The 22,040-nt window shown below is 48.6% G+C and overlaps 2 protein-coding genes across 7 annotated transcripts in view; both read left to right on the top strand.

The window, feature by feature from the left end:
- The window catches only part of FBXO38 (F-box protein 38), a 24,181-nt gene extending 9,911 nt beyond the window's left edge, over positions 1-14,270 (top strand). For all 6 annotated transcript variants that reach the window (XM_078857473.1, XM_078857474.1, XM_078857472.1 and 3 more), the window contains 18 exons: positions 518-634; positions 1,497-1,630; positions 2,252-2,415; positions 2,991-3,156; positions 3,841-3,978; positions 4,770-4,907; positions 5,041-5,134; positions 5,691-5,821; positions 6,292-6,462; positions 6,752-6,894; positions 7,254-7,698; positions 8,280-8,347; positions 8,470-8,572; positions 9,442-9,611; positions 10,035-10,180; positions 10,658-10,746; positions 11,027-11,125; positions 12,356-14,270. In XM_078857473.1, coding sequence (XP_078713599.1) covers positions 519-634; positions 1,497-1,630; positions 2,252-2,415; positions 2,991-3,156; positions 3,841-3,978; positions 4,770-4,907; positions 5,041-5,134; positions 5,691-5,821; positions 6,292-6,462; positions 6,752-6,894; positions 7,254-7,698; positions 8,280-8,347; positions 8,470-8,572; positions 9,442-9,611; positions 10,035-10,180; positions 10,658-10,746; positions 11,027-11,125; positions 12,356-12,459 — 2,619 coding nt within the window. In that variant the 5' untranslated portion in view covers position 518 and the 3' untranslated portion in view covers positions 12,460-14,270. The remainder of the gene's footprint in view (positions 1-517; positions 635-1,496; positions 1,631-2,251; positions 2,416-2,990; positions 3,157-3,840; positions 3,979-4,769; positions 4,908-5,040; positions 5,135-5,690; positions 5,822-6,291; positions 6,463-6,751; positions 6,895-7,253; positions 7,699-8,279; positions 8,348-8,469; positions 8,573-9,441; positions 9,612-10,034; positions 10,181-10,657; positions 10,747-11,026; positions 11,126-12,355) is intronic.
- Positions 14,271-15,590: 1,320 nt separating this feature from the next.
- Positions 15,591-21,723, top strand: DENR (density regulated re-initiation and release factor). The gene is made up of 8 exons (XM_078857478.1): positions 15,591-15,808; positions 17,442-17,631; positions 18,662-18,681; positions 18,824-18,908; positions 19,411-19,539; positions 19,641-19,757; positions 20,497-20,636; positions 21,424-21,723. Exons 2-8 carry the CDS (start codon positions 17,565-17,567, stop codon positions 21,466-21,468), a joined length of 603 nt encoding a protein of 200 aa, XP_078713604.1. The 5' UTR covers positions 15,591-15,808; positions 17,442-17,564; the 3' UTR covers positions 21,469-21,723.
- Positions 21,724-22,040: the final 317 nt, after the last annotated feature.

A 22,040-nucleotide genomic window follows, 5' to 3' on the forward strand; every position in this document is an offset into this window, starting at 1 on the left:
GTGATTACTCATTCACCTATTTTGGGAAGTGATGAGATCGTGATTAATGTTGCGGGCAATGTGTAGATTGGCACCCCCCCCCACCCACCACCTCCTCAGAAACCGGGGTCCCTGTACAGAAATGTTATTTTCTTTCGCATTGCAAGCGCGGCATGCCATTTTGCCATGAGATGAACACATTCCCATTTGTAACTCTCACAAACAGCAGCGTACCATCACCCCATGTCTCTCAGAGAATGTCCCCCGGAAGATGACATCTCAGAACTGCTTCCGAGCGCCCTTCGTTTGTTTGTTTTTGTGCCTGGAATTCTTGGTGATCGGACCGAGGTCATCAATTCGCTACACTTGAGAAACCCGGTTTAGTCACAGTGTGTCTGCCTGGATTTGAACCCATGGTATCAGCGGTATCAGCTCAGTGCTCTCTGGTCACCTCGTTTAGTTTCAATTCATTTTTTTAGTTTAGCGTCGTAGATTCTTGTGCGTGTCTGGAGTATAACGTTGCAAATGTATGCCGCAGGATGGTCACTGGTAAGAAGCGGCATGGCCTTGCCGCAGCAGCGGCCACGACGCAGACGACGGATCCCCTCGACCTGTTGGCTCTTCTCTCACACGAGATCTTGTGCAAGATATTTGCGTGAGGAACTCGCCTACTGCGACTCCCACCATCACGAGCAGCACCACTGTCATTGATAATCACCGCGGTTACCATAAACATCATTGTAGAATGCAAAGTGCATCATCAGCAGTGGTCATCGGAGTCGCTGTCACTGCATCTTAAATAATGTATCCCGCTGTGTATAAAACTGTTTATCCATGGCACACCATGCCAAGGGGAGTAGAGTCAAGGGAGTAATGAATGAAATAAGGTAAAGAAAACGGATGCGGGGTGGAATATCCACAAGATGGACAAAGAGGGCACCCTTAAAGATGCGGAGAAAGTAGGAGGAGGGCTGGGCAGGAAGGGGGTGGTAGAAGGAATGACCAGGTCAATTTTTGTACGACAGAGGGAAGGGAAGAAAGGGAGAGAAAAGGAACGAGTTCGCAGTAATGAGCTGCACAGAGCAGCATCTATTTTCACAGGGGTCAGGAAGAGGGGGGGGGGGACATTCGGTGTGGCGTGAGGCACGTGGTTTACTGGAGGCTTGGGCTGATTTAGATATATAGATAAGCGCAAATTTAATTTAAATAAAAAATATTCACATTTGATTATTTTTGTGTATGTAAGTGGGAAGTCAACAGTTGTTGCCCTATGGATTCACTAATTCCTGCTGTAGGATTGGAATTTCTCCCACATGCTGTTTTAAGCAGGAAAGTATTTTGACCGTGTGGCACCACGAAACTCGCAGCCTACGTTTAGACGCACACATTGTATCAGTTGGGACTTTCACCGTTAGCACTGTGATGATGTGCCGTGTGATGTGGTGAGCTGGAAGGCGTGTGACAAAGCGGTGGGGGCGTGGGGCAGGCCGGTTTGACGCGGTGTGCTTGGGTTGCAGGCATCTCTCCCTGCGCGAGGTGGTCTCCATGCAGACGCTGTGCCGCAAGCTGAGGGATGCCGCCACTCTCTTCCTGCGCGTCACGCCGTCATTGGACCTGTGCGGGGGCCGGTGGTGGACGTACATGCCTGCTGGTGATTTGTGCCCGTTCGCTCGGCAACTCCCGGTCGGTGTGCGTCGTGTATGGGTCAAGCCAAGTGCTTAATAAGCTCAACTGAGGGCACCATGGTGGCGAGATGTTAACTACCTCGCCTGTTATACAGGAGGTCGTGCTTTCGATCTTGACCCTGACGCCTGCTGTATATTTGGAGTTTTCATTTTATTCCGACAGTTGCGTGGATTTTTCTCCATGTAAAACTGTCAGAAAGAAATTGTTTTTTCAATCAAGAATAATAAGTTGGAGTTTACCTAACCCTGTTTTTATATTATAGTATTTCACGTTAAATATACCGCACGTGACTTTACCGAAATAACCAAAGAGTATGGATTCCTGCAGTCACGAAAGCTTCAAATCAAGATACATCAATATTTTTTCACTATTTATGAACAATTTTACCTTCATAATAAGAACATTTCTCTGACATGCAAAGGCCATCATAAAGGTGCAGTGGTGGTAAATGCTCTTTTGCACTGCCCCCTTAGGCGCAGTGCTTGTGATTGGCATGATGTTGAGTTTTGGAAAATTCCTAGATGCCATCAGCAGCAGTTAGATGACCTGCTTCTCTCATCTGGTGTGTGTGTGTGTGTTTTCTCAGGATTGACAGATGGCCCTCTGTTGTCCCTTATGTCTCACACGCCGGCATTGGTGTGGTGTTACGGCCTGCACCCCTACAGTGTGAATCCACGTCGGACGCGTGTGGGGGATACTCTCAGCATACCCGGGATAACGCAGGCTCTGCAGGCCTGCCCTCGCCTTGCTGTGAGTGCGATACATGGTTTCTATCTCCAGTTTGCATGCAATCTTTCAAGATCCTCCGCGGACGAGGCCCCTTGCCTGCCACATCCCCTCCCATCTCACTCACCTTCCCTCCCATCTCACTCACCTTCCCTCCACGCACTCTCTGCTCCAGCGAATGAGGCTTTTTGTCGAAGACCACAGTTGATCCTCGCTCAGTGGGAGGTCACTCATTCTCCCCTTCTGCCCCAAAAGTCTGAAACTCCCTTCCATCAATAGTCGATGCTGTCGACGGCCTTTATCCTCTGCTTGTGACTGAGCGTATTAAGAAAATATGACCGCGATTTTTGTATGGTGTCTTTAGATCCGGTCATATTTAGGCGCTGTATAAATCCAGATTGTATCATAACGTAACACCGCAATGTGTAGTGTGGTAGGGTTACGATGTGTTATGTATAGCTGTCGGGTGGCCTCCAGAGGCATGGTTTGCTTTGCACGATGTCAAATTCATTATGCTCTTTGTGATGTGCAGTGCTTTTTTGTTGTTGGTATGCTGCTATTGTGACATCATCGCTGTGGTGTGATGCACGTGTGCTCAGGGCGTGGAGACCTCGCACCTCCAGGTTGCCGAGGCAATCTGGAAGTATCTGCCGCATGTGGAGATTTTGGGAAAATTTCGGAACCGGAATGGAGGTTTTCCAATTCCAAGAGAAAACACGCTGTGCGTGCCAAGTGGCGCCAGGGTTCAAGCACTGCATCTCGTGGGTATGAAAATGACACCTTGATTTACTGAACGTAATCTCTAACTGAAAACCACCTCAACCTGCATCTTCCATCTTCATGTTAATGATTAGTTATACTAAATGTTATGCTAATAAAATATATCTCAATAATAGAGGTTTTTGGGTTAGATCGTGTAAATATAAATGGGTCGTTAAACCCGCCACCACCCGGCACAGCTAATTAGTAAGGTTTGTGACGTAAACAGAACATGCCAATTCATTACTAGTACAGCACACCGGTGTGTTGGAGAGTAAACCCACAACATTTACAATTCGAGTACAACGTTTCACCAGTAATTACAACGAGTAATCAGGCGACAGCCAGAGTTGTACGGCTGTACTGTACCCGTAATTTATTGGCATGTTTTGTTCACGTGACAAACCTTACTAATTAGCTGTATCGGGTGGTGGTGGGTTTAACGACACATTTTCGCGATCTAACCCAAAAAAAGCCTACTACATGCTAAACCAATGGAATATCTGTTTACATGCAAAACTATCTCAGTGTTACGGCACACGCACCTCTGATAAATGTTAACGTTATTAACTGCATTTTAATTCGACTCACAAATCCATTCCCTATGAACCATACATTTTAAATCTACCCCTTGTGTAATTCATCAAAATCCTAATCGATCACCGTATGTGTATGTGTGTGTACGTGTAGGAGTATCCATACCAGAGCTGCCTTCAATTCCCTCTCTGGTCTCCCTGCACCTCAAGTGGGTTCGCTTCACTAACCAGCAGCCCTTCATAAACTTCCACTGCCCCAACCTCACTTCCTTCACGATGAGCAACTGCGCAGGTGCACGTCTGCATTCGCATGTCCACAGAAGCACTCTCACACCTCTGTCTAACCCAGTGTGACTTAACAACGATAGCCCGTGTGTTTGTGACGACGTAACATCTCTGCGAGCCTATGACCAAATTGCCCGGAACGCGGCCGTTCTTCTTAAATATGAGAAGCAGCAAAAGTTCAAGTGAAGATGGTTAAGCACAATGCATTTATTAGCCGGGCGGTGGTGGCTATGCATGTGGCCTGTGATCCAGCACTTTGGAGGCAGAGAGGGTTGGTGGATTCCACAAATGCTGTGAAAGTCCCTTCCCATGGGCGTTGAGGTGCCATACCCTGGCTCGCCAGGACAAGGCAGTAACAGTGAATGGACTAATCGCCATCTGTTTTCATCTGTATGGGGATAGAGTGTTGCCCCTCGCACGTGTGGGGTTTCTCCAGATGCTCTGGTTTCCTCCTACATGTTTAAAGACTCATCATTTATTGGCTAAAAAGATCTTAAAATAACCCAATCCAGGACCCTCCTGAAAAAGAGTTCTAGGACTCAGTGTGGCTCTTTTGAATACATATTTTTGTACAATCGAAATTATATAATTATAAATCTCCTATACTACACAGTTGAATCTGTGATAAATTATATTACACGTTTACTCTTACGTCTTGTAGTTTTGGCGTGGTTTTGGCCACCCCCCCCCCCCCTCTTGTGCCGTGCCAGCCTTTATAGGTGCTCGGGGGGGGATCTTTGTGTTTGTTTGGGGTCTGAAGCACACATACAGCGTTCGTGTGTCCGCCTGACGGTGCAGGCCCCACCAGCTCCCCGCGCTACGTCGCGCTGGTAACGGCCCTCGCCGCCGCTCGCCGCCTCACTCACTTGGAGCTGGTCCGCGTGCCGTTTCCCGGCGGGATTTTCCAGCACAACGTGGAGGACAACATCCGTTCAGGTGCGTCTGTCGGTGCGTGACGTATTCGCGCATCCGTCAGTGCGTCACGTGTTCGCGCGTCGTGCCTCGCTTGCCGGCCGCCGTGCGGTGTTGTGCTCGGCGTGCAGCGCGCTGTGGTGTGTGTTCTTGCCAGGCGCGTTCCGTGCATTGGAGTGCATCGTGTTTGGAGCCTGCAAGTACGCCCTGGAGATTGACCTGGGGTACCTGGCCATCGCCTCTGCACAGAGGTTTGTAGCTATGGAAACGAAACGAGATCTCGGTACGAAGGGCCCTTGTGTGTGTTCTTCCTCGAATGCTGTCACCGTTGTGTTCAGTCGGGCGTTTTACTTGGATGTCGTAATCACCCTGCATATTTATCCCGATTGGGTTATCGGCGTCGCATCGCGGGATGGAGTATCCCTTAAATCTCACAGAGCAATTCTTCATTTTAGAACGACCCATGTAGGTGGATATCACAGAGATACTCTCCCAAGTGAGCTCTGGTCCACAGGAGGAGGCAGTTTTTCCCCACCTGAGCTGCCATTGAAAGTGTAAATTGTCACATCGTGGCCAGTCAAACCCATATTTCTTTTATTTTCAGAGCTGGAACTTATCCACATTAAGTGTAGAACGAAATATAATTTGATGTTGGTCTCGACAGTTGATCACTTGGTTTAATCACAGGCGGCCGCCTGCATTTGAACCCAGGATCTCGGCTTTGCCAGTGCAGTGCTTTGACCTCTGAGCCGCTGTTGCGCTTTGCGGAATTGTCCTGTTCACCTCCTTGCCCCTCCGTCTCTGCAGCCTGGAAGAGGTGCGGATGCAGCCGTACTTGAGCAAGGACTGTGTGTTTACCGCCCTGAAGATGGCCGCGATGTCCTTCCCGCAGATGGAGGAGCTCCACTTGGGCCACACAGATGACTTCCATATGCAGAGTGAGCCCTCGATTTCATCATCGTTGTATATTTTATCATCATAGTCTTCAGTGGCATTGCCCTTTCTATTGTGTGTTGTTACAGTAGCCGCCGTGATTTATTTGCAGAATTAATTAAAGCAAGCAGTCCGACCGTATGTTACACTTGAAAGCGCACCGTAAAGTCGTTCCTAAGGCCAGGCTGTTGTGTTTCGGTATCACAACTCAGAAATATCGCATTTTGTAAATGATCCCCAATGAAAATTTACGGAAGGCAATCATGATATCTTAAAGTAAGACACACCCAACAAACCAAAATATCAGTTATCTTTCAAGAACACACATTGGCTCTGCATCCCGGATTGTCAAACGTCCGTTTGAAGACTTGTTAACCCTAGCTCATCCATTATTCAACCCATAACCGGTAAGAGTCATCGATGACTAAAATAATCGCGTAGCATCAGCCGTCGTCGTACTACGGTGTGTTGACAGCGTGGTATACTCCCGACGAGCTGGTGGAACTGGGATTGGCTGACGTGTCCGAGTCTCCGTGCACCCTCACCGACCTGGGGGTGAACATGGCCGGAGAGGTGTTTCCCACCCTCAAGCACCTGAGCCTCTACAACTGCCCCCACCTCCATTTGCCGCAGAGCTGGGTGACAAGTGAGTGAGCGCGTCCCCCCTCCCCGACCGTGACGTACTCAGGCGGCAACCGCACGACACTGTACTCAAGGCTCGCCGACGCGTCTTATAGGGGCGCAGAGTGGCGCGGTAGGGTAACACCTGGTTATAAACACAGTTTTACCCGCGGTATGAATGTACGTACGTACATGTGAATAATCCTGATTGGCTGCGGCGTTTCGTTCGACAGCAGAATTATTCACTGCGGTGACCATGGAACCGTCCTCCTTCCTCCATTCGCTGCCCCCCCCCACCCCCGCCCCATCCCCAGATTTGGCTCCTTGGCGCAACTTGACGGAGCTGACGCTGACCAAGTGCCACGCAGTGCGATTGGCCTCACTCGCCGGCCTCGTGGAGCGTCTGAGCAATCTCATGTACCTCACCCTCCAGGACATGTTCAGAGAGCTACCCAGGGTGAGAAGAGGAATAACCCCCACACACTGCATCTCCAAACCCTCCCGTCAGCCGGGCGTGACCTTGCACGTTTGTGTGAGTGTGCGCGGCCAGAGGTCAGAGCACCGAGCTGACCCCGCTGAGCTCCTGGCTTCCAATATGGGCAGCTGCCTTGTGGATTAACCCAGGTTCTGAAGTGATGTGACGTCGATAGCACGACTGGGATACCACCGAGGGGGAAACTTACCCAGACAGAGGTCTCGCACGCCGCACGGTGCAGCGGCATGCTCGTGGCCCTCGTGCACCGCTCGCGTGCTGCGCAGTCTCGCTGGCCGCTGTGTGTGAACTCGCGCCCCCGTGATCTGTCGCTCTCTCGCCAGGGCTGCGCTCGCGTCAACCTGAGCGCGGGCACAGGCATCGACCTGCTCGCCAACAACAACAACCACCACGACAATCGCGTGCCCGCTGAGCAACCACCGCCACCGCCGCCGCACCAGCTGCCCAACTTTGCGGGAGCGGAGCACGTGAGGAACGTGGCGGCCGCCGCCGCCGCTGCCGCCCCTCCCCCTCGTAACGGCAGGGACGACGACGGTGGCGGCGTTGGCGGCGGTGGCGGGGACGCCGCTGACGATGACGCGGCGCCGCCGGCGGCAGGGGTGGCCGCGGCGCGCGGCGCCAACGACAACGATGACGCCCTCTTTGCTTGGAACATGGAGGTGGCCGTAGCGGCGGGGCAAGCCGACAACGCGCCGGCGCCGCCGCCTGCTGGCAGGAGGCACATGGTCACCAGGAGGATGGCACAGCAGTCCGGCCGTTTGTTCGCGGGTAAGCTGCACGGCCGGGCGTGGGCAGGGATTTTGGGAATATATTTCTGGTTCTTAAGAGGATTTCAAATTCCATGCATGGTCAGTTGTTGGAGGTTACAGGCCTTTCACTGACCAGGGAGGTGAAGTATGGTCAAATAACTCCCCACCATGACCTACATGGCAGGGGGAGACCCTTATCTGCGTGTGTGTTCGTGCATGTGCCGTGCAACTTGTTGGCGCACTGCGCTACAAATCCGGTAACCCATGTTCAATTCCCACTCGTGGCCAACCAACATCAGTGACGAATATGCTAACCGGTTCTGGGCTTCTCCTAGGTAGACTCAGCCTCAATTGAGTACCAATTGATGCGGTCTGTGAACATCGGCATTTGGGAAACAAAGGTGGCTGCTCGTGGTACTAGCACACCCCCCACACCCCTCTCATAGGTGTAACATGCCGGCCTTCAATAGGTGCTCGCTAACAGCACTTACCCCAACAGTCTGTTAAAGGCTGTATGTGGGTGGGGGGGGGGGGATCATCTTTGTTTTTTTGTTTGTTTTTGCAGTTATTTAGGGTAATTTAATTTTGCACCCTGCGTAGGTGCCTCGGGGAGAGGGCGAGATGGGCGGGGTCTTGGTAGGAGCGCAGTCACGCCGGACTGCTCACAGGTGAGGTGTTTGCCTGCGTGCATGTGCATTGCATGAAATCGGTCTCTGTGGGTGTGCATAGGGGAAACGTGGAGACTCTTTTTAACAACTCGCTGTTGAACTCGTTTTGCGAGTGCGTTCAGGTGCTGAAGCTGCGATCCTCTTCCCTGCTTGGGGTCACACTGTTGGCCTGCGGGCTGTCCGACCTGAGCTTTGTCAGCTGCCCTCGCCTGCAGTTCGTGCAAGGTACAGGAATTTCACTGCTCCGTGCCGCTACACACTCCTTGGCGCCTCATGCCAAGCAACCCTCTTTTCTCTCTCTCTCTGGGGGCGCTGCAGTGGCGAGATGTTAACTACCTCGCCTGGTAGTTAGGAGGTCGTGGGTTTTTTCTCGACCCTGATGCCTGTATATTTGGAGTTCTCCGGGCCCTCCAGTTTTTCGCTCCACATTTAGAAACATGCGTTTAGAGTATTTGGCTGCTCTAAATTTCCAGGTCGCTTCTGAATAAGAGCTCTATAGCTCAGTGCACCTTACCTGGTAAAACAAAAAGTTTAGTTTAATTCACCTTCCCCCCCCCCCCGACTCCGCCATTCATGTGTCATGATTCAAGGTCATGCTTGGATTTAAAAATCGATTCTGTTTTTGGTTTTGTGTGTACTGTCTCATTTGTCGGCACGCAATGCTGCATCAATTAATTCAGTGAATTTGATTCGTGCGTCATCATACATGCATTGAATCATGCGCATGATAAAAAATTTAAACATTTATGCAAACATTGTCATTTAGTTGCATTCAAAGCTTACGCAGCATAAGCATACAAACATTTTGAATTAGAGACATTGCAAACGAGACGGTTAAAACAAGAGAAAAATGTATACATTCTTTCATCGGATCGTGACCCCGAATCATGTCACTGGGTGCGGGTGGGTGAACGGGGTTAGAGTATAAATCGTTGCATGCCTGCTCGTCGTCCGTCTCGTTCATTCCGTTACCATAGACATAACGTCCGCATGCAAATTTAAACACAATGCGTTTGTCGCGAGCGTAAAAAATGTACGATAATCTATTAATGGTTGTACACTTTGCGCGCGTGCCCCTTTGCATGCGCGTGCAGCGTCGCGGTGCCCCGTGCTGTGCCGCGTGTCGCTGGGAGCCGCGAGCGAGAGCACGTCGCGCCTCGTCGTGTCCCGCTGCCGCCACATGTCTCCCGTTGACCTGATGGTCACAGCGCTGCGGCTCCCTGCCACCGCCGATCGCTACCTGTGCTTCACCATCCTGACTCACGTGAGTGCCTCTGTCGCGGGTGCCGTGCCAATGGCCTCTTGAACAGCACCTTGCCTCGCAGACGGTCTGTGTAGGCCACACCGGAGGGATCTTGTCTCTGTGCGTGCGTTTGCTTCATGGCCATGGTGGCTTCTAGTATATTTGAAGCTGTCCTAGGCCTACTAGGCAGACTTGGTTTTAATGAACTATACGATGTGGTAAATAGTGTAAGCATTCCGCACCTCCGATTAACATGGTTAGCTATGTACGGGTGCAAAAGAAGTTCAGCATACATACACCGAGGATGCAAAGGCAACGAGGCAGTCGTGACCACACCATGGCACCACTCATGTGCCGTGCCATATTTAACAGGTGCTCACCAACGGTGCTCGTCTCTGCCGCAGCCTAGATGCTAAATGGATGGGCGTGTCTAATCCAAAACAGGTGCCCCTGATCGAAATCGAGAAGGAGGCGTTTGCGTGCAAGCGTGCCTCCTACCTGGTCGTGCTGCACACGTTCAGCGACATTCCTGACGTGCGCACAAATACATTTGTGTGCGAGCGCATGGAGGCCCTGGCCAAGGCGCACAGGTAAGGGAGGGGGGACGCACACGGGAGCTCACTTCCTGTCGCAAACGCCCAGCGACATGCGCGTAAAGCTGTCTGCACCACAGAAAGATAAGCTAAGGCTCGCTAGAAATGCAGGTGCCCGGGTGGGCACTGGTTGGCATTCAATGAAAGCCGTCAGTCCCCGTCTTCTGCGTGTAGGATTTTTTCTTTTTTACAAATGCAGTTTTTGTTTTTGGCTAGATACACGGTGATTTAGCGGTTCATAATACACAAGGGCTTTTTGTAAACTCTTTGTCAGCGCCTGTTCTTGGCATCTGATGAATGCCCTTGGCTGTGCTCTCAGGGAATACAAAGAATGTGTTATTTTTACCTTGCTCAAGGAAAAAAATGTAGGCATCCACCATGTTCTTCGTACAAACTGAAATACTGTTTTCAGGTGACCCGTTCACACAACCCCCCCCTCCCATCTCCCCCCCGCCAATGCTCGCTCACACTCAGGGAGCTGCTGCAGTCGCAGGGTTGGTCGAAACCTGCAAATGCGAAACCTCTGCTGAATTGTCCAAAGAGTGGAAAACGCATCTTCCAAGGTGACCGAGCACCCGCCGTTGCACCGCGCCAGCAACGTCACACGTCCGGTGATGTTGTGCGGACCATCGTGCACGTGTGTGACCTTTGCGTGAACACATGAACGTGTGTGCGAGTTGGGTGTGCGAGACAAAAAGTGATGACCCCCCGATCAACAAACGTGATAATTTTTCTCCCATTGCTAGTTCTGACATTGACACTTCTGACTCGTGTAAAGAACTGCCCGCACGACGTGTGGCTTTCACAAGTGTGATCTGCGCTCATTCTGCTCGTGGTCCGCAGGCAAATTGGAGGGCGTAAACTACCGGCTAGCGACCGACTTTCCCTGGCTACAATTTGTGAAGTTGGAAGATGTCAACCCTAGCTGTGCCATCCCAGAAGGTGACTTACGCACGCATGCACATACATGTGTGTGTGCTCACACGTTGACACCCCCATACCAAGCCTCCGTGAATTTACCTTGCACTTTGGTGCACGTGTTGGGAGAATGGGTGTGCCGGTTATCTCAATCGGTCGACCCTAAACACTTGGGTTTGCTCCATGACCTGCTAGCGAACTTGATACATTTCACATGGCTGGAAAGTGTTCGTAGCCTGGTGTGAGAGCTGTGATGGCGTCACCTTCACTTCGTGGCGACTGGCGGCCGTTGCTGCTGTTGGCATAGTGGTTGGTGTACAGCGCTACGATCCCTGCCAGCTGAGTTAAATTCCCGGGCACAGATAACATCAGTGGCAAATTGTATTTGAACCCTAGCCTGGACCTCACCCAAGTCGACTTAGCATAAGTGTATATCTGTTGCGGTGTGCAATAATTGGCGTTATAGAATACAAAGGAGGGTTTGTTAGATACTATAACGTGCATCTGTTCGGGCATGGTGCTGGTCACATCGCTGTGCCGGCCTTATAAATAAATCAACTGAAACTATACAAATTTTTTTTTTTTATATATATACAGCTCTTGTTTATAAGCGACCTGGCCTCAAATGATAGCCTAACGACGTGGCTTACCATATGGAAATGTATAGCAGCCAAATATTCTAAACACATGTTGAGTATCTTCTTGGTTCTTTCGGTAAAGTCACGTAGAAGGGAAGTAATAAAATAATAAAAATAAAACATAATAAAACATAATAAAACAATTCTTACGACGTTTCGGCTACAACGCAAGCAGCCGTCTTCAGGTGAAGACCAGGTCTGTCGGGGAGACAGCGTCTGAATGAAACACCACCACGCTTGGAGCGTATATATATACAAGAAGATGAATCCCTGCAGTCACGAAAGCTTTAAATCGAAACGTAAATGCGTCGTTAAACCCGCCACGGCTGCTTGCGTTGTAGCCGAAACGTCGTGAGAATTGTTTTATTATGTTTTATTTTTATTATTTTATTACTTCCCTTCTACGTGACTTTACCGAAAGAACCAAGAAGATGAATCCCTGCAGTCACGAAAGCTTTAAATCGAAACATGTTGAGTATTAATGTGGTGGGAAAAACCAGAGGACAATAATTGTGCACGAATAGCACTTTCCCCAGCAGGCACCTCCTATTAGCACGGTTGGCTACGCACGGTGCATGGTTATACGGGGGAATCTTTGTTTTTGTGCTTGTGGCAGGCGTGCGTGAGAAAGTGCTGGGCAAGCTTCTGGGCCGGATGCACTTCCCCAAACACGTGGTGGTGGCTGTCCTGCAGCACGGAGTCCCGGCCGAAGATGACTGACGTCCTCAGAGGGATGCGCGCTCATCAATGACGCTTGGGTTGATGCGGATAAAGCGCCCGCAACCAAAATGATGAGATATTTATTTTAAAAATGCAATGTTTGTAACTTAAATGTATAAAAAAAAACACGTACCTTGGCTTGCGTAACGTTTTCAATTTTGTGGTTTCCAATTTATTGCTCGGAAATATACACAGCCCCCTATACATTTCCTCTTTTTTTTATTTAAACCAAAAATGTAACAAGAAAATCTGACATTTGCTGTTCATGCATTTTTTGCGTGAATTTTTTTTCTATACTTGTGTTTTACATTCTGCATACTGTACATATTACAATATAGCATTTATATAGTCTTGTTTGTCATGGGTTGAACCAACAATTGCGTGAAAATGTCCATGCACTAAAATAATGGCGTATCAACACGTTAAATTTTGCTTGGAATCGTATAAAATTGCACGCATCTCTATCGGTACGTGCAGGTGTGCTTGTGTAGATAGTGTGGTTGTACATCAGATTTGTATTTGTGAGATTCTGCATACGTGTACATATGCGTACATATGTTTATGTATGCATGTGTATTTGTGCAACTACGTATGTATATGCATGTACATATGCGTGCGAATGTGTGTACATACCGACACGTTCGCATACACGTGCATACGTCAAACGAGACCGGTATGCGAAGCGGGGGAAGAGGGCAGGCATACATTCTCACATTTGCGTGCGCACGCAGAAATACAACAGAGTCTAAATACAATCGCGTCTCGACATCGTAGGGACCACTGCAAAAGGAAGGTTACGATAAATGTTGCATGAAAAGTTGCATTTGAAAACACTGCGTAAAAGACGAGAGACGGACGGTCGTAGCAGGGAAGAGGAAAGCTTTGACCGTGAACTTTAACGGGCGAGGATTCCGCACTACGGATGACTGGGGGAGGTAATTTCAGGTGTCTTTGGAGCAGAGACGGGCTTCTGTTTGTTAAAAAGTGATGGCATTTTTTTTATTTTTTTCCCCTCCCTGAATGACTGCTCTACTAAAACTAGCCAATTTTTGTAATTATTTCTTAAAATGTAATTTATATGCAATTTTTTTGGTGAAACAATATTTTTAAAGGACAAAAAGTAACTGCTGTTTTATTGCGCATCCCAGCCAAATCTCGCATCACTCTTATAACAAATGGCAGGTGATGGTTCAAAGGTCAGAGCACTGAGCTAGCACTGCTGTAGTCCATAGTTCAAATGCAACTTTCAGCTGTCCGTGCATAAAGCTGGGTTCTTAAATGTGATTCGGTGGTATCAGCCCAGCTAACCAATAACAAAAACAAACCCCAATTAATTTTAGTTTTGTACTTAATTGATTTGGGAAAACTCTGACTCTGAGAAGTATTAGTCTTGGTTTGAGTGTCATGCGATGGACTTTATTTCACTGTAGCACCAGGGGTGTGAATGTGGTGTGTGGATTCGAGGCTGTGGCAAATTCTTATAAAAATTAATGAAACTGAGAAAAGTGAAAAACAGGTTTCAAGTTTATTTTGTGTAACCAGAAGAGGCCGGGACGAGTCTCATTTGCAAGTGACCTGGGTCACCACGTGACACGTTTTATGAAATTGGCTGCGTTTTACATATTTCCCTCCAAATTTGAAACTGCAGTGGTAAAACCCAGCAGAACATGCAATGTTGGGCCAACGTTGGCCTGTGGTTGGAGCCGTCGAATCAATGTTGGCAACAAACATTACATGTTTACTGGGAAGCCAGTATTTTAAATATGGCTTTAAATATTTTTTGGTATTAAAAAAAATACTCGTCTTACATTTTTTTCTCCCCCCCCCCTCCCCATTATGCAATACAACTAGCATTTAACCATGAAATTTCCAAAAGTTGGCTTTTATTGCATATTGATGCAATGCCCACAATAATTTTCTTAAAAAAAATAAAGTACGCATTGTGTATGGATTTGTGAGTGTCCCTATGTTGCGTGTGGACCTTCCTAATACAGAACCTCGCTCAACGCGGATTTATCGAAAGCGTGTTTCGGCTCAAACACGGTTTACTAATTTGATTTGTATTCCGGAGCACGGGGTGATGTTTTGGCTGTACGTTGTTTGACGCTGCGATGATTCTCATCTCCGCGTCTAAAAATTTTGCCCTGATAGTGCTGCATCCGAAGGTGTGAATGAATCGACTGTGATAATGATTTATTTACCATGTCTGTGTGTGTGTGTTTTTGCGTGACAATGTAACACGTGCAACAACACAACGCAATTGCTACATGCATCTAGCCGCCCAGTCGGTGACATGAGTCATGGGCATGCGTCGGGTTGAGAATTCGGAGTTCGGGGCGAGCTTCGAGCTGGGAATGCAGAGTCAGGGGCCACTGGCGGGTTTGGAATGCAGAGTCCGGAGCGAGCGTCGGGTTGGGAATGCAGAGTCCGGGGAGAGCGTCGGGTTCAGAATTCAGAGTCCGGGGCGAGCGTCTGGTTGGGAATGCAGAGTCCGGGGCGAGTGTCGGGTTGGGAATGCAGAGTCCGGGGAGAGTGTCGGGTTGAGAATTCAGAGTTTGGGGCGAGTGTCGGGTTGAGAATTCAGAGTTAGGGGCCAGCGTCGGGTTCAGAATTCAGAGTCCGGGGAGAGTGTCGGGTTGAGAATTCAGAGTTTGGGGCGAGCGTCGGGTTGGGAATGCAGAGTCCGGGGAGAGCGTCGGGTTCAGAATTCAGAGTCCGGGGCGAGCGTCTGGTTGGGAATGCAGAGTCCGGGGCGAGTGTCGGGTTGGGAATGCAGAGTCCGGGGAGAGTGTCGGGTTGAGAATTCAGAGTTTGGGGCGAGTGTCGGGTTGAGAATTCAGAGTTAGGGGCCAGCGTCGGGTTCAGAATTCAGAGTCCGGGGCGAGCGTCTGGTTGGGAATGCAGAGTCCGGGGCGAGTGTCGGGTTGAGAATTCAGAGTTAGGGGCCAGCGTCGGGTTGAGAATTCAGACTCTTACTACTAATATTATTATCATCATCGGGTTGTGTTTGCGCGGTCCTCTTTAGAAAAAATAAAATGTAAAAAAAAGTTTCGTGGGGCCACCCTTTCCGTACAGGCACCACGCGCGCCGCGGCCACCACAACGCCGTGGGCGGGGTCCTCGCGGCGAGGGCGACGGGGAGGGGTCATAGGTCAGCGTGACGCGTGCGGACGGAGCGCCGTGCCGACTTTTGCTTGAATTTGGTGCGCTCGAAGCGGCGAGCGAAGCAATAATCGCGAGGTTCACAGCGTGGCACAAACGATCGGAGGCGGTCAATAAACATCTTGAGCCCGGGGTCCACTTCAAGGGGAGGCTTTCAGCTACTTGGAATCGACGGCGATTTGGTAAAGGTGAGGGCAACGCGTGGTGGTGGTGGTGGACGAGGAGGAGGAGGCCTCAAACTCGGCGGCGTTTCGTTTACCACCACGAACGACTTAAGAGAGATGAACCACAGTACGAAATAAACATTTGCACGGTGGTTGTGAAGAGGGTCGTCATTTAACGGGGACGTCGCCGCAAGATTGAATGGGTGGGGAGGCTCGGAGCGGGCCTCAGACGAGAGCCGCGCTGCTCACGTGGGCGCGGGGTCTCGTTCCGACCACACGGGCTCCTACCACACTCGCTCTCTCCCTCATATACACACACACGCGCACGCGTCATGTACAAGGACCATTGCCCGAAACGTCCGTTCTATATTTATGTTCATGTACACTTATTGACGGAGCGTTTTGAGTTTTTTTTTCCTTCCCGTGATGATTTGTGTGTTTTTGCCACCGTCACCGCGATAGGTTACGTAGTGGGTTGATTGCAGTGAATTAAATCGCCCACGCCAGCGAGCGATTCAATTAATTGGTGTTTTTGTTGTCAAGAAGCTCGTGGGTCTGGGGGTGTCTCTTTACGGGTGTGGTTTGGTTCGCATTGCAAGGCCGCACGTAATCCACGACCTCTGTGCAGTTTTAATTTAGAATTGCATCTGCAGTGGTATTTATTTAAATCGCAGTGTTCGTATTCAGTATTAGTAATCGTTAAGGTTTTTTGTTGTTTCTCGTATCCACGACAGTGATGAGATTTGTTTGTATTTAACGCAGGTGAGAGTGGGTGCCTGAATGGCGTGGCATTTGTTTTATTTTTGTCTCGCTATGGATGTAACGCAGTCTCCATCGCGGCTGGCCGTTATCGTCCATCATCGCTGTGCTGTAATAAAGTAAAATGACATTCTGTATTAAAGCTTTGCCGTCTGCTGCAAGGTGGACATTAACGACGGCGACGTCATCGTCATCATACGAATGCGTCCGTGCATTATGCGCCACCGGTGTGGAACAACTGTTTGCTCATGTCTCGGTTGAAAAACTCTACATTAAAAAAAACGCCGTCTCAACCGGTTAACGTTAAGTGGCGTTGTACAGTACTACATATTGTCCTTCAGATGTACTGGCCTCGGTCATAAGAAAGTGGAATTCCCCCCCCCCCCCAATCCTGTCCTTGCAACAAATCACCCTCCACTCTGCTGTCTACATTGTGGGGATTTAATAATCGATTCATGTTCCTATAAGTGCTGGCAGTCTCGGCTGTCCTGTCTGATTTTGACGGTCTGCGCTACTACTGTCTAGGTTGTATGTGTAGTACAGTATTATATTTAATCCTCTAAAACTCAGTGTGGCTCATTCCAAACAGTACCACCATTGTTCAATCGAAAACAAATTTATTCGTGCAATTAAGATTACGTGCTTGTATCTCGAGCGTGTGAATCAATTTCCATCGATACACCACGAATTGTTCTGTTGACTGCTGGATAAATGTCCACCCAAGCCGTCACCATCTCTCACGGCATCGTGATGCATCCAGTCCATGTCCATCTTAACCACCTTCGCGCGATACGATGCCATTGATCCATCCTTTTGGCTGCTGCTCCGTCAAAGTCTCGACCGCCGGAACTCGCCGTTCCATTTCCTTCGGATTTTAAATGTCACATTTACTCACCAGGGGGCGCCCACTTTGAGCTCGGCTCACAAATCGCGCCGACCCCAGACCACCGCGCCTCGCCCCAACGCTGGGGCAGGAGCAGAGAGTCGAGACCAAGCGTGCGTCTCGCATTCCCAGCCGAAGATGTCCGGAACCACAGAACCCGCCAAGGCCAATGTCTCCTACCCCATGAAGGTCCTCTACTGCGGAGGTACGTGGACCCAGGGCTACGGTGCAGTAGCGTAGTGTGATAAAAAATGTAAACATCGGCCATTTGTGTTTTAGTTTCTATTCTCCCAACTGTAGTCTTGTGCTTCTCCACGTTTATTTCCACGTTTTGGATTTTCTGGGGCAGAGCGGTGGCGCAGTGGTTTGTGTACTGCGCTATGAGCCCAGTGACCTGACTTGGATTCCCAACCACGGTTTAGGTCAGAGGCGAGTGGAATCTGAACCGACAAGTCGTACCGGTTGACCAGCGTCGTAAAACGTGGTCATGGCATGAGGGAAGCCTTCATTCAGCATTGAATTAGCAAAAGGCGGACAGTTTTATTTATTCGGGGTGGTGCCATTGGCCGGCAGTAGTGGGTTCACCGCTTTGTTGCACAGAGTCACGTTTCGATTCTGACAGGCCGCCCTGGCTAATGCTGCTGGTATATTGACTGTGAAATAGCCGTCCTCAGCTTCAGAGTGAATGTTAAAGATCCCCTGATGTCATTAAAAAAAAGTAGGCCATTGTGTGCCGGCATCAAAATTTGCCAAATTTTAACGACTCTAATATTACTTAACTGGGAAGAACAGCAATTGTCACCTCGACTGCGTAAACTTTGCATGACCCTCCTGAGTCTTGAGACTCTGTGAGGTCTTTTTTCTGGGTAAACAAGCTTAATGAAAATAATTTATCTTTTTCACATTTGCCAATCGATAGATGTGTTGCAGTGCGCTTTTACATCTGGGCGGGAGAGATTGTTGAACTGTGAAACTAGAAGTGTGGAGCGTGCAGTTTATAGGAACTGGCTTTTTGGAAACCCACATGGCTTCAACTCACACGCACGTATGTTGAACTCATTTCGTATTGTACGTAGCCAACCGTGCTACTCGGAGGTGCGCAGGCTGCAATTTTAAGTACACTCTTGTATTTTATTCATAAAAGTAAAGTGGTAATAGTAACAGTTGATGTTTGGGTGTGATGTGATCACCTTTTCTCTTGCTCTAATCACATTTTGAATTTGTTCTCTTCGCAGAATGTTCCTTACCAATCGAGGTAAGCATTTATTCGCTTTTCATTTTGTTGTAAATGTCACTGTAAACGTGTTGAACGCACTCGATAATTGGTTGGATTTTTTGTAAAATACTGTGAAAAGTAATGCCATAGTATAATTGTGTTGTCCCGTTTCGATTTGCAGTACTGCGAATACATGCCACAATATGCCAAATGTAAGCAGTGGTGGGAGAGAAATTTTCCAGATGAGTTTGCAAAGCTCAACCTGGGTGAGTTTCACACGGAGCTTTAATATCCAGTGGCACCACCAACATATCCCATGAGTGTCACTTTCAAACAAAACATGCTGCACGCTCGTCACATTTACAACATGATTGCACCTTACATGTTTCTGATCTCTCTTCATCATCAGCCATGATCAATCCACTGCTAGATGAATGCCCTCCACAAGCCGCCGCCATTTCTCACAATCATTTTATAATCCACCAAGCAACCTGCACACAAGCTGATTTTGATGTCGTTATTTTTGAGCGTCGTACAATACCCGTGTGTTCCGAATAAGTATCCATTCCATTGTTTACACATTCGTCAAAAGCAGCGTGCACCACCTGTAGTAAACACTTTCACTGCAATTTTTAAGTCCACCTGGATGAGTTGACCGATGCCACTTGCCAAATGAAATGAAAAGCTGTTGGAAGAGATGATGCCACGTCGCCTATGCTACGGAGGTAACGGTGTCTTTCTGCACACGGGTGTTGTGGCGATCGGTAGGGTCCACTCCAATGACATATGAAGGTGGAAGTCGGGGAGGAGGAGGAGGAGGCGAAGGTGGGGAAGTGGGCGGAGGAGAGACACAGGAGGGTGTCATCGAGGAGGACGAGAAAAAGAGGCAAAAACGAGGTTCGTGTTGATTGTACGAAATGCGGACTTCAAAATGTAACGTTGACACTGAATACTCTTCCCCAAAATGTGCTGCAAAATGACCATTTGGGTTTCAACAGGTGGCAAAGGGCAGATTAAGCAGAAAAAGAAGACCGTCCCACAGAAAATAACAATTGCAAAAATCCCGCGCGCCAAAAAGAAGTACGTCACAAGAGTGTGCGGCCTTGCAACGTTCGGTGAGTGCCCACGTGCTTGTGTGTCACTACAGCAGCCTCTTGAAATTGTTTTTACGACTTTTATGCATTCCCGCTGCACTTTTGCTGCAACATTCGCAGCAATGTTCTGCTTTTAAGTGTCTCTTAAAAGCCCCACCTCTTCGCTTGACCTTCGAGTGACAGTGAGCTTGGTTTTGCACCTTGGTCACGCGTCATTTGTGTCCGTGAAATATTGTGCACGTTATAAATTGCGTTGTAAATATTGTAACTCACAAGAATAAATATAGTGTCATTCAGGAAAGCGTGACTGAGTGTCAAAGTATTTTTTTTCAGAAGTGTTCAGCATTGGGGTGTTTGGCCGATTCCTTTTCAAAGTCACGGTTTAATGAATAATATTGCGTGGCCAACCGTTAACTTAGCAGGCATTATAGGACCTCCTTTGCCAGTACCAAAATATAAGAATACGTTTTTCCACTTTTTTCTGGAAACAAAACTGAAACCTTTTTACAAGGCATCATGTCTGCATTAACCACAATACTTGTGGTCGGAATGCAAACAAAAAACACACTGATAATATATGCATTGTCCTTGAAACTGATTGGTCCACACCAGAGACAGCTTTCTTTTGGGCCTCGTCTCAAACGGTACTAGACCAGAGGACGCCAATAGGCATTGCCTGAGCTGTGTGATTTCTAGTATCGTATGAAGCTTCTGGGCGTGGTGCGGTTTCCTCACTTGGCGTGCGCCGTGGTGTCGACAGACATCGAGCTTAAGGAGGCGCAGAAGCTGTTTGCGCAACGCTTCTCGTGCGGCGCGTCCGTGACGGCCGAGGATGAGATCACCATCCAGGGCGACGTCACCGACAGCATCATGGACGTCATTCAAGAAAAGTGGTCCGAGGTGCGTCTCGTAACGCAGCGGTAGGGAAGAGGGGAAACCGTTCCCTTGCCGAAAGCCAGGCAGGACTGTGGGAACGCCTTTTGGCGGGGCGGGGTGGGGGGGCTACAACATTGTCAGGCACATACTCTTTGGTTCTTTCGGTAAAGTCACATAAGTATAAAATAAAATAAATCACGACGTTTTGGGCACAACACAAGCGTCCGGTGATGACGGACGCTTTTGTTGCGCCTGAAATGTCGTGATTTATTTTCTACCTACGTGACTTTACCGAAAGAACCAAAGAGTATGGATTCCTGCAGTCACGAAAGCTTCAAATCAAGATTGCCAGGCACCTGCGTGGTTGTCCAATAATGACGCGTGTAAGAATGCATGTCAACTGGGCATTAAACAAGGTGACCAGGAGTGACTGGTTGCGCTGGCATCAGAAAGTGTGTTGTTGGCAGGTGGGGGAGTTATTCCCTCCCGAGTACTCGTTTAATGCAGCTAAGAAGGCAGTGAGTGTGGGGAGGCCTTCATCAGCAAGTGGATAGAACATGGCTGCTGCGGATGATGATAGTAATGAGTGCCTTTTTATATTTGTCTTTTTACAAAAGAGAGAGAAAATGACGGTTGTCATTTTTTGGTAAGTCTTCAATTTGTAACTTGTGAGGCGTGTTACGACCTTTAAGTAATGTTTCAATGGGGAAGTTTGGTAAGCATAGATCGGCGGACCGTGGTACGTTGCGAGTACAGGGACCTGAGAAACATTTTGCTTAATCGAACGGTCTCCCTTTGTCTCTATCTGCAGGTGGACGATGACAGCATAGAAGACCTTGGAGAGGTGAAGCGGTAACAGCGTTGGCATCCAGACCCGGACTAACCCCCTCCTTACATCGTAACCAACAAGAAATAAGACTGTACCCGTGCCCACACTACTGTCGAGGAGCGCGTAGCAGAGACCGCGTGGGTATGCACGGAACGCACGGGGCCGTACGTAAATTAGACGCAAAAGGTGTGTAAACCCGCATCGTTGTCAACGTGACTTTAGAGTTCAGTTTTCTGGAAATCTGTAACTATTGTCGAGCAACAAATAAAAATAAAGTAATAATGACACATCTGCTACGAGATGGGTTTCCTTTTCTGTGTTTGAAAAAAAAAGCACCCCAAACTTTGAATTATGTTGCCAATTTTATTTGACTTTGCATGTTTGTTTATTTTGCAAAAGTCCGTTTATGCTTTGGAATTGTGCAAAACAATAAATGACTTTCTCAACACGGGGTTTGATGTCGGCATAGTATTTTTACATAATTAGCACGTTGCATCATTTTCATTGTACCTTTTATCATCGGTAAATATATATTATGTCCAAGTGAGAGCCTATTACGAGACCAGGGCTGAATTTTATCCAAGTCTAAGCCAGTCGCC

The sequence above is a fragment of the Lampetra fluviatilis genome, chromosome 6 (genome assembly GCF_964198595.1).
Source record: "Lampetra fluviatilis chromosome 6, kcLamFluv1.1, whole genome shotgun sequence".
Classification (NCBI taxonomy): Eukaryota; Metazoa; Chordata; class Hyperoartia; order Petromyzontiformes; family Petromyzontidae; genus Lampetra; species Lampetra fluviatilis.

What these genes read in the sequence shown, in the direction of transcription:
- DENR (XM_078857478.1), top strand. Translation starts at nt 17,565, where the DNA reads ATGTCCGGAACCACAGAACCCGCCAAGGCCAATGTCTCCTACCCCATG. An exon ending in AATGTTCCTTACCAATCGAG is followed by an intron (nt 18,682 to 18,823) that starts GTAAGCATTTAT and finishes TTCGATTTGCAG; the next exon opens with TACTGCGAATACATGCCACA. An exon ending in GAAAAAGAGGCAAAAACGAG is followed by an intron (nt 19,540 to 19,640) that starts GTTCGTGTTGAT and finishes GGGTTTCAACAG; the next exon opens with GTGGCAAAGGGCAGATTAAG.